The 13,806-nt window shown below is 41.9% G+C and overlaps 1 protein-coding gene and 1 pseudogene across 1 annotated transcript; one reads left to right on the top strand and one right to left on the bottom strand.

Annotated features, from left to right (window-relative positions):
* Positions 1-2,819: 2,819 nt before the first annotated feature.
* On the top strand, positions 2,820-4,066 carry LOC102717670 (annotated as a pseudogene).
* A 1,844-nt stretch (positions 4,067-5,910) lies between these two features.
* Positions 5,911-8,171, bottom strand: LOC121056015 (early nodulin-55-2-like). The gene is made up of 2 exons (XM_040529663.1): positions 7,897-8,171; positions 5,911-6,598 (listed from the first exon to the last, which is right to left on the bottom strand). Exons 1-2 carry the CDS (start codon positions 8,126-8,128, stop codon positions 6,135-6,137), a joined length of 696 nt encoding a protein of 231 aa, XP_040385597.1. The 5' UTR covers positions 8,129-8,171; the 3' UTR covers positions 5,911-6,134.
* Between the last annotated feature and the right edge of the window lie 5,635 nt (positions 8,172-13,806).

Genomic DNA, 13,806 nt, shown 5'->3' with positions numbered 1-13,806 from the left:
GTTGATGCGTAGCTTCTTAAAAGTGCTACATCCTCCGTCTTAAAATATAAGAGTTTGAGAGTTGGACGTGTATTAGGGAAGTTGTTTGAAATTACGGTCCCGTTCAGTTTCCCAAATTTTTTTTTCAAAAACATCACATCAAATCTTTGGACAGAGCATTAAACATAGATAAAAGAAAAACTAACTACATAGTTAGGGGAAAAACCGTGAGATGATTCTTTTAAGCCTAATTAGTCCAGGATTAGCCAAAAATGCTATAGTAACCCACATGTGCTAATGACGGATTAATTAGGCTCAAAAGATTCGTCTCTCGGTTTCCAGACGAGCGATGATTTTTTCTTTTTTTCATTCGTATCTAAAACCCCTTTCAACATCGGGTTAAACATCCGATGTGACAAAAAAATTCATGAACTAAACCGCCCTAAACCGTTCTTCGAGAAGAGAAAGAAAACACGTTGGAAAAATTAGCTACGGATCTGGTGGTAAAATATTGTGATGGGATGAAACGAGAGGACAAGTGTAGAGGTTGTTAGATTTAGGGGACCGATGGAGTCAAAACAACAGGGCAGAAAATTCTTCATGTATGTCGGCAGTTGGCACGCAGCCGCACCTATATTTTTTTTCAGTTTTGCTATTGGGGCGCGGCTTTCCTATGCTCAACACATCTTCTTATACTTGCAATAAAAAGTATTACTTAAATATTAAAAAATAATCTAATATTAATTAAATAAGTAGAAGTGAGACTTTAATCACAGGCCGGCTAGCCCATCTTCTTATGGAGCTAGCCCCAAAACCGTTTAATGTTTCTCTTGTGGGCCTAAGCTAGCGCGTGTGTGTTTTTTTTGAATAAGTTCACTTTGGGTCGCTTAATTTGTCATGAAGTATTGAAATCGTCCCTCAACTACAATATCAGAAATGTTGGCCCTCGAAGTTATAAAAACCATCCAAGTCGGGTCCCTTGGTAGTATTGAAGGGTGGTTTGCTGACGTGGCATACTAGTCAGAAAAAAGAAAATTAAAAAATATATAGGGCCCACATGGCAGCTGCACATCTTTTTTTTCCTTCTCTTTACTTCTCCTCTCTCTCTTCTCTTCTTCAGTGATGGAGGTCGGCGGCGGGCGGAGAGCCGACGGGCCTAGGAGGCTGGCGGAAAGCGAGCGGCGGCGGTCGGCGGGTGGCGGGGGCGGAGGGGCAGAGCGGCGGTGGCGACACGGTAGCGGAGCGACGATGGCGAGCGCGGCGACGGGCAGAGCAGCGGTGGGGGGCTGGTGGGCTGAGGGCGGGCGACCAACGGTCACCGAGCTATGGCGCACAGGGCGGTGGGCGGCGACGGCAGGCAGCGCCCCCATCCCGGGTGCCTCGTCGTGTGCACGCGCCGATGGGTTCTGGCTTGGCCGCCCGGCGTCGGTGCTCGCCATCGAGGACCGGCGCCACCTACCTTGTCCTCCCCGTCGACCATCTCCCTCAGGGCCGAGACGTCGTCACCATAGCGTCGCTCGCGGCGCTCACCCATGACAGGGCACGCGGCTCCGCCTCCGGCGGCGGCGGCGGCGGAGTCCGTTGCTGGCCGGGGGTGCGAAGAGAGCGTTCGAGTACATCAAGGACGACGGCGGGCGGACAGTGACGAAGGTGTTCATCGAGAAGGCCTTCACGGGGAGGCGCCCCCTGGGTGCGGGACGGAGACCGAGCTCGTCGCTGCTGCCGCCGCCATCCCGCGCCTGAGCCGCCCCAAGTTCGCACCCACTGCTATCGCTGCCCCCACGGCCGAGCCACCGCGCGCCCACGCCTGCGCTTGCCACCACCGCCTGCGCCTGCTGCCACCGACCTCGATGGGGAGGGGAGAGAGGAGGATTTTTTTATTTTGTTATTAGGCTTACATGTGGGTCCCATATTTTGTTGAGAAACCTTTTTATGACTTGGCAACTGACAGGTAGGTCCCATGATTTTTTTAATATATTTTTTGCTCACTGAGATGTCATGTCAGCAAAACCAACTTTCAATACTGTCAAGGGACATGATTTGAACGGTTTTCGTAACTTCGAGGGCCAATATTTCTGGTATTATAGCTAAGAGACGATTTTGATACTTCATGTAAAGAGGGATCCAAAGTGAACTTATTCCTTTTTTTTCGTCCTAAATCGCGGCGCTACCACAGGCCCAGTTACACGGGGCGGTCTAATACGCACGAGCGCGCGGGCGATCAGTTTAGGCCCTATACGTATAGTATATCTACTCATATATATATATATATATATAAAATTTTCAGACATATAAACTTTATACACCTAAACTTTACGTGTATAAACTTTATTGTTCAAACTTTATACGCATAAATTTTAGACACACAAACTTTTATATATATATATATATATATGTATATATATATAAAATTTTTAGCCATATAAACTTTATACACGTAAACTTTATAGATGTAAGCTTTATATACATAAACTTTGTCCATGCAAACTTTTATATATATACATACATACAACATGCAAATAAAAATTACGTATACACAAAAATTATAGATATAAAATTAATATTTTATACATATAAATTTATACATGTAAACTTTATACGTATAAAGTAAAAAACTTTATAGGTATAAAGTTTTTAAAGTAAAGAAAAACCATATATACTGCAAATGAGCTTAATCACGGGCTTTTCATGGGCCTCAGTCAGCCCAGCATGCAGCTTACACGGGAGTGTTTGCGAGCGCGCGCGCGAATTAGTCTTTTCGCAGTTACACTCCGTCCTCCACGCCGATTGCCTCATCATCAGCTGAGCCGAAAAGCCGCCGATCACCGCGCATCACTGCCATGGACGAAACCCTCGCCGCCGTCCTGTCTTACCTCCCTGCTCCTACCCTCTCCACCATGGACTCCCAAACCAATTCCTCCTCCGACGCCGCTGTCGTCTTGCGCCACGGCGGCGATCGCCTCCCACCCGGGCCCTGTTGCCTACGCGCGGCTGTCCCCGGGGCAGCTCGCCTCCGTAGACGATCCTTACATCGTCACGTCCCGGTTCGACTCCCTCGCTGCGGAGGAAGTCGACGACCTCGCCGTCGTGAACGGCTCCTGGCCCATCGAGTGGCGCCCCCCATCCGCTCTCCTCGGCCGCGCCGCCTCCCTCCGCCGCCTCTGGCTCGGCCTGTGCCAGTTCCCGGACCAATCCAGCCTCCCTCGAGCCGCGTTCGTCAAACTGCGAGAGCTCGTCGTCGTCCACGTCTCCACGCAGGACAGCAAGCTCCACGCCATGATCCCGCGGTGCCCCAGGCTCGAGAGCCTCGCGCTCGCGCTAACGCAGGACGACCACCCAAGATACGTCCATGTCTGGTCGGGCAGCCTCCGGTGCTTGGTGCTATAGAGGTCCATGGCCAGGGAGGTGTACCTCGACGACGCCCCCAACATGGAGCGGCTGCTGATGCATTCTTGCGGCAGAAACCTTGCTACTTTTCATAATTATTTGAAATTGCACCATAAAACTGTTTTTATTTGTGTTTTAGGATGGGATAAATGTGCAGCAAAGTGCCATGGTTCAGAGTCTCAGGACATTGGCATTGAAGGTGCAGTTTGGAGTCGAGATGCAAGTGAAACTGGTTCCCTTGTTACTTAGATGCTTTCCATGCTTGGAAACACTCTATGTCATGGTACTAATCTTCCTCCACTATATTATTCACAGTGTAATCTCTGTGTGCATGCTGACTGAATTAATGATCTTGTTTGCCTAAAATGCAGTCGGTTCCTTTTGATGGACCGGTCGATGTCGGAGTGGAATTCTGGGATCATGTAGACTAAACTGAATGTGTCCATTCACATCTCACCAAGTTTGTGTTTCAAGCTGTCCGAGGCGAAGACAGTGAACTGGCATTTGTAAAGTTTGTCAGGGAAAGAGCCCAAATATTGGAGCAGATGCTTATTTTGTGGATGATGGCTGCTCTAGAGATGTTGTGCTGAGTCATTTGTTAATAGATGCTGCAGTAGTAGTGGACAGTCATGGCAAGTCTTATCCTTGGAACTTCCAAAAAGCCAGCGACATGTCGGAGAGTGACCCATTTGCTTGGTAAAATTCAAGGTATCATGTAATACCTCCCATCTGAGCATGTGTCTTGTTCTTACTTTCCAACCATACAGCATGGTTTGCCCCTTAGCAAAATCTGCATCTCAGAAAATACAGCAACATTGCTGGTTCTACGACCGCAATAAACACAACCAGGGTGCTCCGTCAGAAAAACATCTATCATGACTGACTGACGACAACGATGAGGAATTCCTTCCTGAGAGATGGAAGTGAGCTCTCTCAACTCTAACTAGGCAGGGCTTAGTTTACCATGGTCGGATGTGTATGGAAGGAAGCTAGCCTGTGTGCAGGATATGTTCCCAGATAAATAGTAGTGAACTCATAAGGCAACGATAAGAAACTCACAAATACCTTAGTTGAAAAGTCGTATGTAATCCTGGCTTCTTTTGCTAGCACGAGCTCTTCAACCGTTCTGTCCTCAACTACCCTGCCTTTGGCAATAGTGTCACCTGAATAAAGGATTTTCTTTTTCAACTTAACGTAATGTTAATTTCCGAGAAAAGCTTTGCATCGTAATGTTTTCATCTCTGCACATGTCGAGTATAAAATGCAACATCCACCTAACTATAATGATTTACGTACGTACAATGCGTTTTCCTGAACTCATGTATGCCTCGACTCCTCAGCTTCTCCGCCTCGCCACCGCTCGAGTAGGCTGTCGGTGTGTCGTGTGGTTGCGAGGAAAGCGGAAGCACGGCTGCTCCTCGTTAAGAGCAAGTTCAATAGGAGCAGGGATAATAGCAACAATAGCAGGCTACCAACCAGATGTAAATATATTTTAATGAGATAAGAGATAAGAGAGAAGAGCAGCGGACTACAGATTTATAGTTAGCTGCAGCACGGACTCCAATACGCAGTGTGTGTATGATAGGTGGGATATGTTAGTATATGGTTTGTAACTATAGTATGAATTGACTATTAGATTGGCTATAGAAGAATTGGAGCTAGTGGTTGGCTATACTATTGAACTTGCTCTAGTATAGCCAACTACTAGCTCTAAATCCGCTATAGCCAATATAATAACTAATTTATACAATAGTTACCTACAAAGCGTTAATACATGATCCCACATATCATACACACACTATGTCTTGGATCCGTGCTGCAGCTGACTACAAATTAATAGCACACTACTCTTCTCTCTCCTTTCTTACATCTTTAAAATATATTTATAGCTGGCTTATAGCCTGCTATTGTACTTGCTCTAAGGACTTTTAGTTGCGCAACCGAGGCTGGGACAGACCTACATTGGTTCCGAGGGTTGTCACCAATCTGGTCTACAAGAATTTTTGGCTACAGTTCATCTATTTTGTACAGCACTCTCAATCCAAAATGTTTGTCCTTTTAGGAAACTTTCGTTATTGGGTTAGTCATACGGTTCTCATATTGAGATTCCCACGGCATCGTCAAATGATAAAAGTTATAGATAAGAATATACAATGTACTCAGCCACAGTAGCAATTTAAATTCAAATCAAAACACCGAAAAGCAAATTAATGACACCCCTACATTTCATTGTAGCTTCATCCCCAACCAGATAGTGAATTGTATTATTAATATTCTTGCCGGCTGTACACACCTAAAATTATTAATATTGTTGTCAGCTGGTTGCTACCTAAGAGCAAGTTTAATAGTATAGCCAACCACTAGCTCTAGTTTATCTATAGTCAATCTAATAGCCAATTCATATAATAGTTACCTACAAAAACATATACTACCATGTCCCACATGTTATACACATGTGTCTTAGAGTCCGTACTAGGGCTGACTACAAATCCGTAACTTACTGCTCTTCTCTCTTATCTTCTTAAAATATGTTTATAGCTGGCTTATAGCCTGTTATTGTACCTGATATAATAATACCTATTAACAAAATAGTGAACTTAAAAAAATGTTCAGCTCGAATTGTCGACAAAACTGGATTGTATAAAACCCAAGTCCTATTAATTCTGCATGAACAAATGGAATGGAATGATCAGCTTATTGCTCCAACAAAATAATATTACAAAACAAATTTTCACGACTGTGACAACTGACAACGTGGGTCCACTCCCTCAGGCAGCGGCCAAAACTGCTAACCCCATCCCAATAGCTACCCCCAAGAAGCGGCCGCCCGCGCCAACCGCTCTGCTCCCGCCATTCTTGCCTCCCTCGGTCATGTCGCCGGCGATGCCGTTGCCGGCGCCGGCGACCGCGGGGTTCATGCTCGTCCCGGCAGGGGGCGGCGCCAGGACCCGCGGCTTGGGCGCCGGAGGCGGGTTCGCGAGGTCCGGCGGCAGGCCGCGGCCGTGGGCGACCTTGATCTCGAAGCGCATGCCCTGCTCGCACTGCGCGCCCTCGTCGGCGTCGGAGAAGAAGTAGTTGGCGCCCTCTACGGTGAGCGGGACGGCGATGGTGTGCGTCCGCTCGGCGCCACTGAAGCTGTAGATGAGGATGTCCGAGCCCTCGGCGTCGCAGAGCGAGTACGCGGTTTCGTTCGACGTCTGGACCACCGACGAGTTCTCGTCCGTCTTGAAGACTGGTAACCAGCAGTTTTCAGATTGACAAATTGCATTTTAATTGTTGTGACATTTGCTTTTAGAAGTTTTAATTTATTGGAAGAGGATGTTTAATACTAACTCTGTTCATAGTAATGTAAAAATTTCTAAAATTTTTTAAATTCATATGCATAAAAATAAATCTATATATATATATATATATATATATATATACACAGATAGCATTACTTAATCAATATCTAAAATATCTTATGAAATAGAGGCAATACTTTAAATCATGTGAAATGTTGCTGGATTTAGGACAACTGCATTTGCTATTTGTTTCCGAAAATAACATGAATTTTGTCTCCGTTGTACTGTGTATATTGTTTGTAGGATTTATTTTTCCGTGTGACAAGTCAAAATAATTAAATCCATTCTGTATAAAAACTGTTATAGCATAAAGATGTTTTTCGTAAAACAACAATGCATAAAAAAAATCTTTTTTATAAATTGAAAAGTGAGGGTAAACTGGATCCTAGCACCCAGTTCCATAGAGAAGAATGAATACCGGTTTAGTACGATGCAAAAGTATTCACAATTTCACAGTAAAAGCATTCGTGTTGAGCTTTAGTGTGAGTGTGTCACGGCACGTGCTAGTTGCCGTCGGTGATTTGTTTATGATATTTGCTTTGGTTCAAACAAAAAGTAACTTAAGTTAGATATGTCAAGATATCAAATTGTATCATAGCTAAGTAGTATGTGCACGGCTAGATCCAATAAAAAACGATTTGGTATCATGAGGTACCGGTAACTCGAGACACTTTTTATTGGACTGAATCAAATCTCTTAGTTTATTCTATAGAAAATATTCTGATTTGCTCCTACAGTCAGCTCGGGAGACTCTACGCTTTGCAGTATGCACAGATCTGGATCTGAACTCTGAAAATCCAGATTTGCTATGGAGTCAAGAGATGGCATTATTGGATAATGATACCATCCTGTCTTCCATGTTTGACCTGAACCCTTTAGCAATGCACTACTCTATGCTACTGTCATGATCTGAAACTCTAGATGCTGTGACCTCCAACAGTTTTTTTCCCGTGATTAAATTCTTTTTTAGAACACTTTTCAGTATTCTGGAGTAATTAAATTGATTGTAAAGCATTAAAATCCCCTACAAAAAGTTTAAATTGATTTTGTATAACACTTCTTCAGTTTTCCGGAGTACTCAAATTGATTGCAAAGCATGAAAATTCCCCACAAAAAACCGCAAGACTGCAACTGCTACTACGATGTAGGCAATGTCAAATTGGCAAGCAACGGCTAGAGGACATACTGAGGTAGTCGCCGAGGTAGAAGGCCTCGCCGGCGGCCCAGTCGGAGTAGTTCCCGGAGGTGGTGTTGCTCTTCGCGCTGAAGAACCACCCGTCGGCGCCGGCCACCGTGTGGTTCTTGTACGGCGGCGCCGGCGACCCCGCCGCCGGCGCGCCCTGGCCGGCCGCCGGGCTCGGCGCCATGGCGGCCACCACGGCCACGACGGCGGCGATCGCCGCCGTGGATCGCGCCATTGGGCTTTGGCGACGTAGGCAGGTGCGCGCGTGTGCTGCGTTGGGACAGGTGTGGGTGGTCGTGTTCTTGGGGAGTGTTTGGAGTGGGACAAATATATATATGAGCTGGATCGAGTCGCTGTGTTTTGTCTCCTGCCGCTGCAGTTTGATTTGCTGTCAGGCAGGCAAGCAATCAAGCTGTATTTTTTAAAAATTCAGATTTGTTTTATATGGAAATTCGGTGGATATTTTTATGTGTATTTGAACTTTGAATTTTTTAAAGAAGATGGAGTGTGTACCGTGTACTTATGGATGCAAACGAGTGGTGATTGTTGTTTTAGTTTTAAAAAGCAAAAAAATAAACAATAATAACAAATCATTAAAATAAATTTTAAATTTAAGAGTAAAAAGTAAATTATAGCTTATTAATATTCGACATGTATGTGCGAGCGGATCTCGAGGCAGATCAGATGGCGACGCAAGTCAAAATGCCAACGAGGAGGATATTTGACCATACAAGTATGACTGGTTTTGTATTGCTTCGAAATTAACATTTTTTTTATAGGCGAAAGCTAGTGTCGGTGGACCGGTCGCCAACGACCACGCATTTGCTGTTATCACGTTGTTATCTCCTCCTATTTTCTATTCTCTCTCGTTAGGCTCTCTCCATCTTATTTTTTAGGATTTCGGCCTTCTTAATAAACTTCTTCACGGGTTCACGACTGCAGAAGGTAAGTAACCAATCAAAGAGAAAATGACGCGCAAACAAACCGAACAAGCTAATTCAGCCACGTTTTGGGTTAGTTCTTTCCTCTGCTTAAATCGTAGTAATAGTAGGAGATCTTAATGTTTTGCTTAGAGTAAGTATAATAGCAGGCTATAAGCCAGCTAAATGCCGATGTAAAAGAGAGAAGGGAGGAGAGAGAGAAGAAGCTGGCTATAAGCTTATAGCCAGCTCAGGCACAAGAACCAAGATATCATGTGAGAGAGACATGTGAGTCCTGCATTAAAGATGAATAGCTAACCATTATATGAGTAAACTATAAAAAAATACAAAGAGTTTTATAGTTAGCTTGTTGGCTATATTATTAACCTTGCTCTTAGAGAAGAGATGAAGACGGATGTCTTGGCACAGTTCGATACTCCGTATTCAAGCTCCTTCTCCTTCGTTTTTCCTACTCATGCTTACTTAGGTAGTAAGCCATATGCTTTTCTAAGAAATGTATAAAAGAGTTCATTTCAATAATAATAATAATAATAATAATAATAATAATAATAATAATAAATTTTATAAGGTTTTTAATAGAACAATTTTACGGTCCTTGAAAAGTAGCAAGAGATATCAAAATTTTAGTTTAAAATAGATATCAGAGGTATCAAAATTTTATACTAAAATTATGGTACCTCTCATTATCTACCAAGTACTATAAAATTGCTCTTTTTACTAATATTCAATTAAGTATAATCTAACGAGTGGTTTGATGTATAGGCCAAGGGCTGGTCGCTTGATGTATGGGCCAAGAGAATGGGGACGGTTTGGAGGCCCTGCTGGAGTCTGGGCTACCAAGTACCCAAATTACACATCCATTAAGATTTAGAAAAAAAATCATACAAATGGATCATCAGTTCATTGCTGGACGATGATTTACTTGTAACATTTTGTTTGCTATTTTTAGTTTGGGAAATTTCCTGAAAACATATTGAGAAGGGTCTGCCTATTAAGCAGGTGACTGATTTTTTGGAATGTATCAGTCGATTCATTCTAGACCATGAAGATATGTATCCGACGTCATTCACCCCATGCGAGTTGATCCCTGGCCAAACTGATGGATATTAAATTTTTTGGCTCCGGTTTTGGGCTTTCCAATAGAGACTAGGATACTAAATTTTAATATGGATTAATGACTATATTAACATATTTGGATTTGTTACTAGGCTGGTTTGCTGTTAGGTACTGGATTTTTTTCTCAAAATTTGGATATATTTTTAGCTAGGTTGTATGTGTTCTATAGAATTCTTTCGTACTTTTTATACCTTGGCATTAATGTATGGGTCATGTTTATACAAGAAGTTGCACTTCATATATACTAAAGTTACACTTAATCTATAGTAAAAGTTGCGCTTTTCTATATTATGCAATTTTAGGATAAGCTACGTGCAAGTTTAGTGTATGAATTGTGCAAGCTCAAACAAAATACTTCTCAAACCTATTATTGCACTTAGTTTTTATTAAAGTTGCATATTGGTTATACTAAAGTTGCTTATTTTCATATCTTACAACTTATGTTAAACTAGGTGCAAGTTTGGTATAGATATTGAACAAGTATAGGTGACCGATGGCGAAGAATGAGAGCTAGTAAATAGCAAAATTAAGATCAAATTTTGAGGAAGCAAACAAATCTAAGATCAAATTTTGAGGGATAAAACAAAAGAATGTAATGCAGCAGCATCACAAAATTAGGGGGAAAAAGAGATTGAATAGACTATGCATGACAGTTTTAGTAAAGTATTTTTCTAAAAGAAGAAACAAACACATTTCTTGTTTACTCATATTTTCCCATTACGTGATCCACCTCCAGGATTAAACATGCTTGTAGGCATGGTCCAGCGAATGAAAAAAAAAAAAACTCAAGCAGCAACGCACGAATCTTGCCGTTTGATTGGACGGTCAACCAATTGACTGACGCACAACCAAAAAATCAATCGACTGCCAAATAGCAAAACTGTATTGAGAACTATTGACCGATAATCTGTAGAGTTTTTGGTGACAACTTATCCAATAGAATCAATCATTCGGGTGACGGAAAACTAGATTAGTCCTATTATTCCTCATCTGTATCCTGATATATCTTGTTAATCAGAGCAACCGCTACCTTTGATCTTTCTCACTTATCAACCATGCTTTGTTGCTTCACTCTATTATGTTTAATCATTTTTCTTTGAATGGTGAATCCTGACAAGGCTAAACCTCATCAGCCTGCCTCATTTTATCACTGTTCCCCAGACTAAACTTCCATCCCAATTCTGCAAATAAAATGAAAACCATTGCGCAACGGAAACAAATAAAATGAATCCAAGCCAGTCAGCACTATGCATTCATCATAAACATAATCAGCACCATGTATGTGAAGATATAGAGATACAAAACAACGGATACTAAAGTTGCAATCAAATTGCACTAAAGTTCTAGTTTCATGTATACTGTGACTTTACTTATTTCTCTAAACAACAAATAAAAACGCATTACTTGACTGACATAAAATAGATTGGTTAACACATGACAAAAATATATGTACTTCCGGTCAACAAACTGATCTACGGCTGAACTGTTTGGTTTTAGAAACCAAACCATCTTGGATGGCTGATTCATGCTGATATCATTTCGATCTCATGTTTGATGGAATAATTCTATTGCTCATTTTTCCCACTTGTCTATGCTTTTGAAGGATGAGGTACCGAAAGAGAAACCAATCCTATAAACCCATCACGTTAATGACATCTCGGTTGATTGCTAGTTTGATTGGAAGTTGAATAGATATGGGATTCAATACGCAACGAGGAGAGGAACAAGTAGATGATGGACGGTACAAGCAGTACATTGATTTGGTCGATTGATTGCTAGTTGTTTCAATCGGTCTTGGTCCCCTGCATTTATAGGAGGGTGGTATTCTGTTTTAAGGGCATTTTCCACATCCGATCGTAGTTTATAGTTCAGTCGGAGAGACCATACATCTACAACACTTAGCCCTAAAATCTGCATATATAGTTCGCTTTACATGTCCGGCGTACCCACGTTCATATAGCACTACAATTTTACTTATGTCATTACTTAATGTAAAATGATTAACCCGAACATAGAGGTATACGGATGTGGTACTTGTTTTATAGTGTTATATTTATGATACCTTATGACAACCCTCAGTTTGAACAATCTGAGAAATTCTACGGCTTCACAAATAAAAATGACGTGATATGTCTTAGTATCTGACAGTTAAAAAGAACACACGTCCCTTTACGTACTCAGGGATTAAAATTAACAATCCTGACTTGGCGGTAACTATTATAAATAGATGCATGCTTTCATGTATTGCACAGTGCAGTCGTTCTTATTAGGTGGGAAATGTGCTTGGCCACAAGCATGAAAGGATCGCTGTGCTGGAATTAATAGTCGAAAGAAAGTTTCAAACTTTCCACGCCATCCCATGCAGTTATAGCTAGAATTAATGTAAATTTTGATATACCTCCAGAGAAATCGCTGTCCCCAGAGCATCTTGTGATATAAAAGGTCGTACTGACGGAGAGAGCCCTGGAAAATCAATTAATGCACTGCTACATGATACAGCAGATTTTAGCTAATTTAGCTAGTATGCAACTCTGGGAACAAATTCAGATGACCGGTATTAGGTAATTCAGTGTGAGAGAGTACACCATCCAGATTGGGGTTCGACTGATAAAGGGGCTGTCTGCTTCAACAACGTCAACCTCAAGAATTAGGTGCTTGTTGTTGAATAGTACCATATTGATTGTGAAGGAAAAATAAAGCTAGAATATAAGTGGGGTAAGTGGGGGAGCGTCTCACCTCAATAACTAGCTTTTGAGGTGGGAAAGACCCTTTACGATCCTACGCTTGTCGCCGCTATACATCTTTGGGACTGGACCAAACCTGATTATATTCCAGCAATCGATGCGTTTCGTCGATCAATACTCCAAAACTTCACAGCAACGGTTTCTCGGAGACGCTAGTACACGCAGCAAGAAGGAAGGAAGGAAGGAAGAAAGAGATTACCAATAATCAAGAAAAGATGGAGATGGAGTTGGTCTGAGATCGATGCTCTCCGATGAGTACAATAATCTTCACAAGGGGTGTCATAAGTTTCTTATTCAGAAAGCCATCCCAACCGTGTAATAATAACAGATGAAGTGGAACAAAACTGATTACTCCAAACAAGCATTAATATTTAATTAAACGGCTGTGTCTTCCATTTCATTTCTGTGTTGCGTTGTAAAATTAAATATAATCTGGATGGACGGTGTAGCTAGCTACCATAGGGGAGGTCGAGTAATCCACTGATGGTGTAGCCGTAAGCACATAATTCAAGCTCGAAGTGTTTCAAGACGTTTTACTATATATGTGTGTGAATGTCAAATAATGTGACTGTAATAGAACATTCCCCAGTTGATTCATATATGACGATATGGATGCCCTAAATTGTCTTATTTTTGTGCATTTTGAATGTAGTTGTTCATCCCTCGGCATATTTGTCATGAAAAATGTGCTAGGCATGTACTTTATTTCTAATGGACTAAACTAGTCTTCCACAGCAATTAGGCTTAACGATGTTTTTCTTAACTGGATGCATTTTATTTGTTTGAGCAGCAAGACGGAACGCAGAGATTAAAGTATGAATCCTCCGCTTATATATAGTTAAATAACAGGTTAATTAACTAATTAGCTGCTAACTACGGTACTTAAGGATCACAAAGAAAATCTACCAGAGCTCCATATCGGGGATTCATGCGTTGGTTCAATAATTGTGTTAGGGCCCGTTTGGAGTGCTAGGAATGTCAGCATTTTCGAATAAATTTCCAGCTAAAACAATTTCAATTCGTTCACGAGCACTAGTCGGCGCCAGCAATATAGTCCAACCTATCTGATTTTTTTTAATTATAATCTTACGTATAAACGAGAGAATTAAGTA

The sequence above is a fragment of the Oryza brachyantha genome, chromosome 12, assembly GCF_000231095.2.
Source record: "Oryza brachyantha chromosome 12, ObraRS2, whole genome shotgun sequence".
Classification (NCBI taxonomy): Eukaryota; Viridiplantae; Streptophyta; class Magnoliopsida; order Poales; family Poaceae; genus Oryza; species Oryza brachyantha.
Note: the sequence above shows the minus strand (reverse complement) of the source record. Positions and strands in the feature narration are given on the sequence as shown.

Bases quoted from the DNA above. Each gene is read 5' to 3' on its own strand.
- LOC121056015 (XM_040529663.1), bottom strand. From the start codon at position 8,128: ATGGCGCGATCCACGGCGGCGATCGCCGCCGTCGTGGCCGTGGTGGCC. The intron at 6,599-7,896 runs GTATGTCCTCTA...GCTGGTTACCAG, and splicing joins CTACCTCGGCGACTACCTCA to TCTTCAAGACGGACGAGAAC.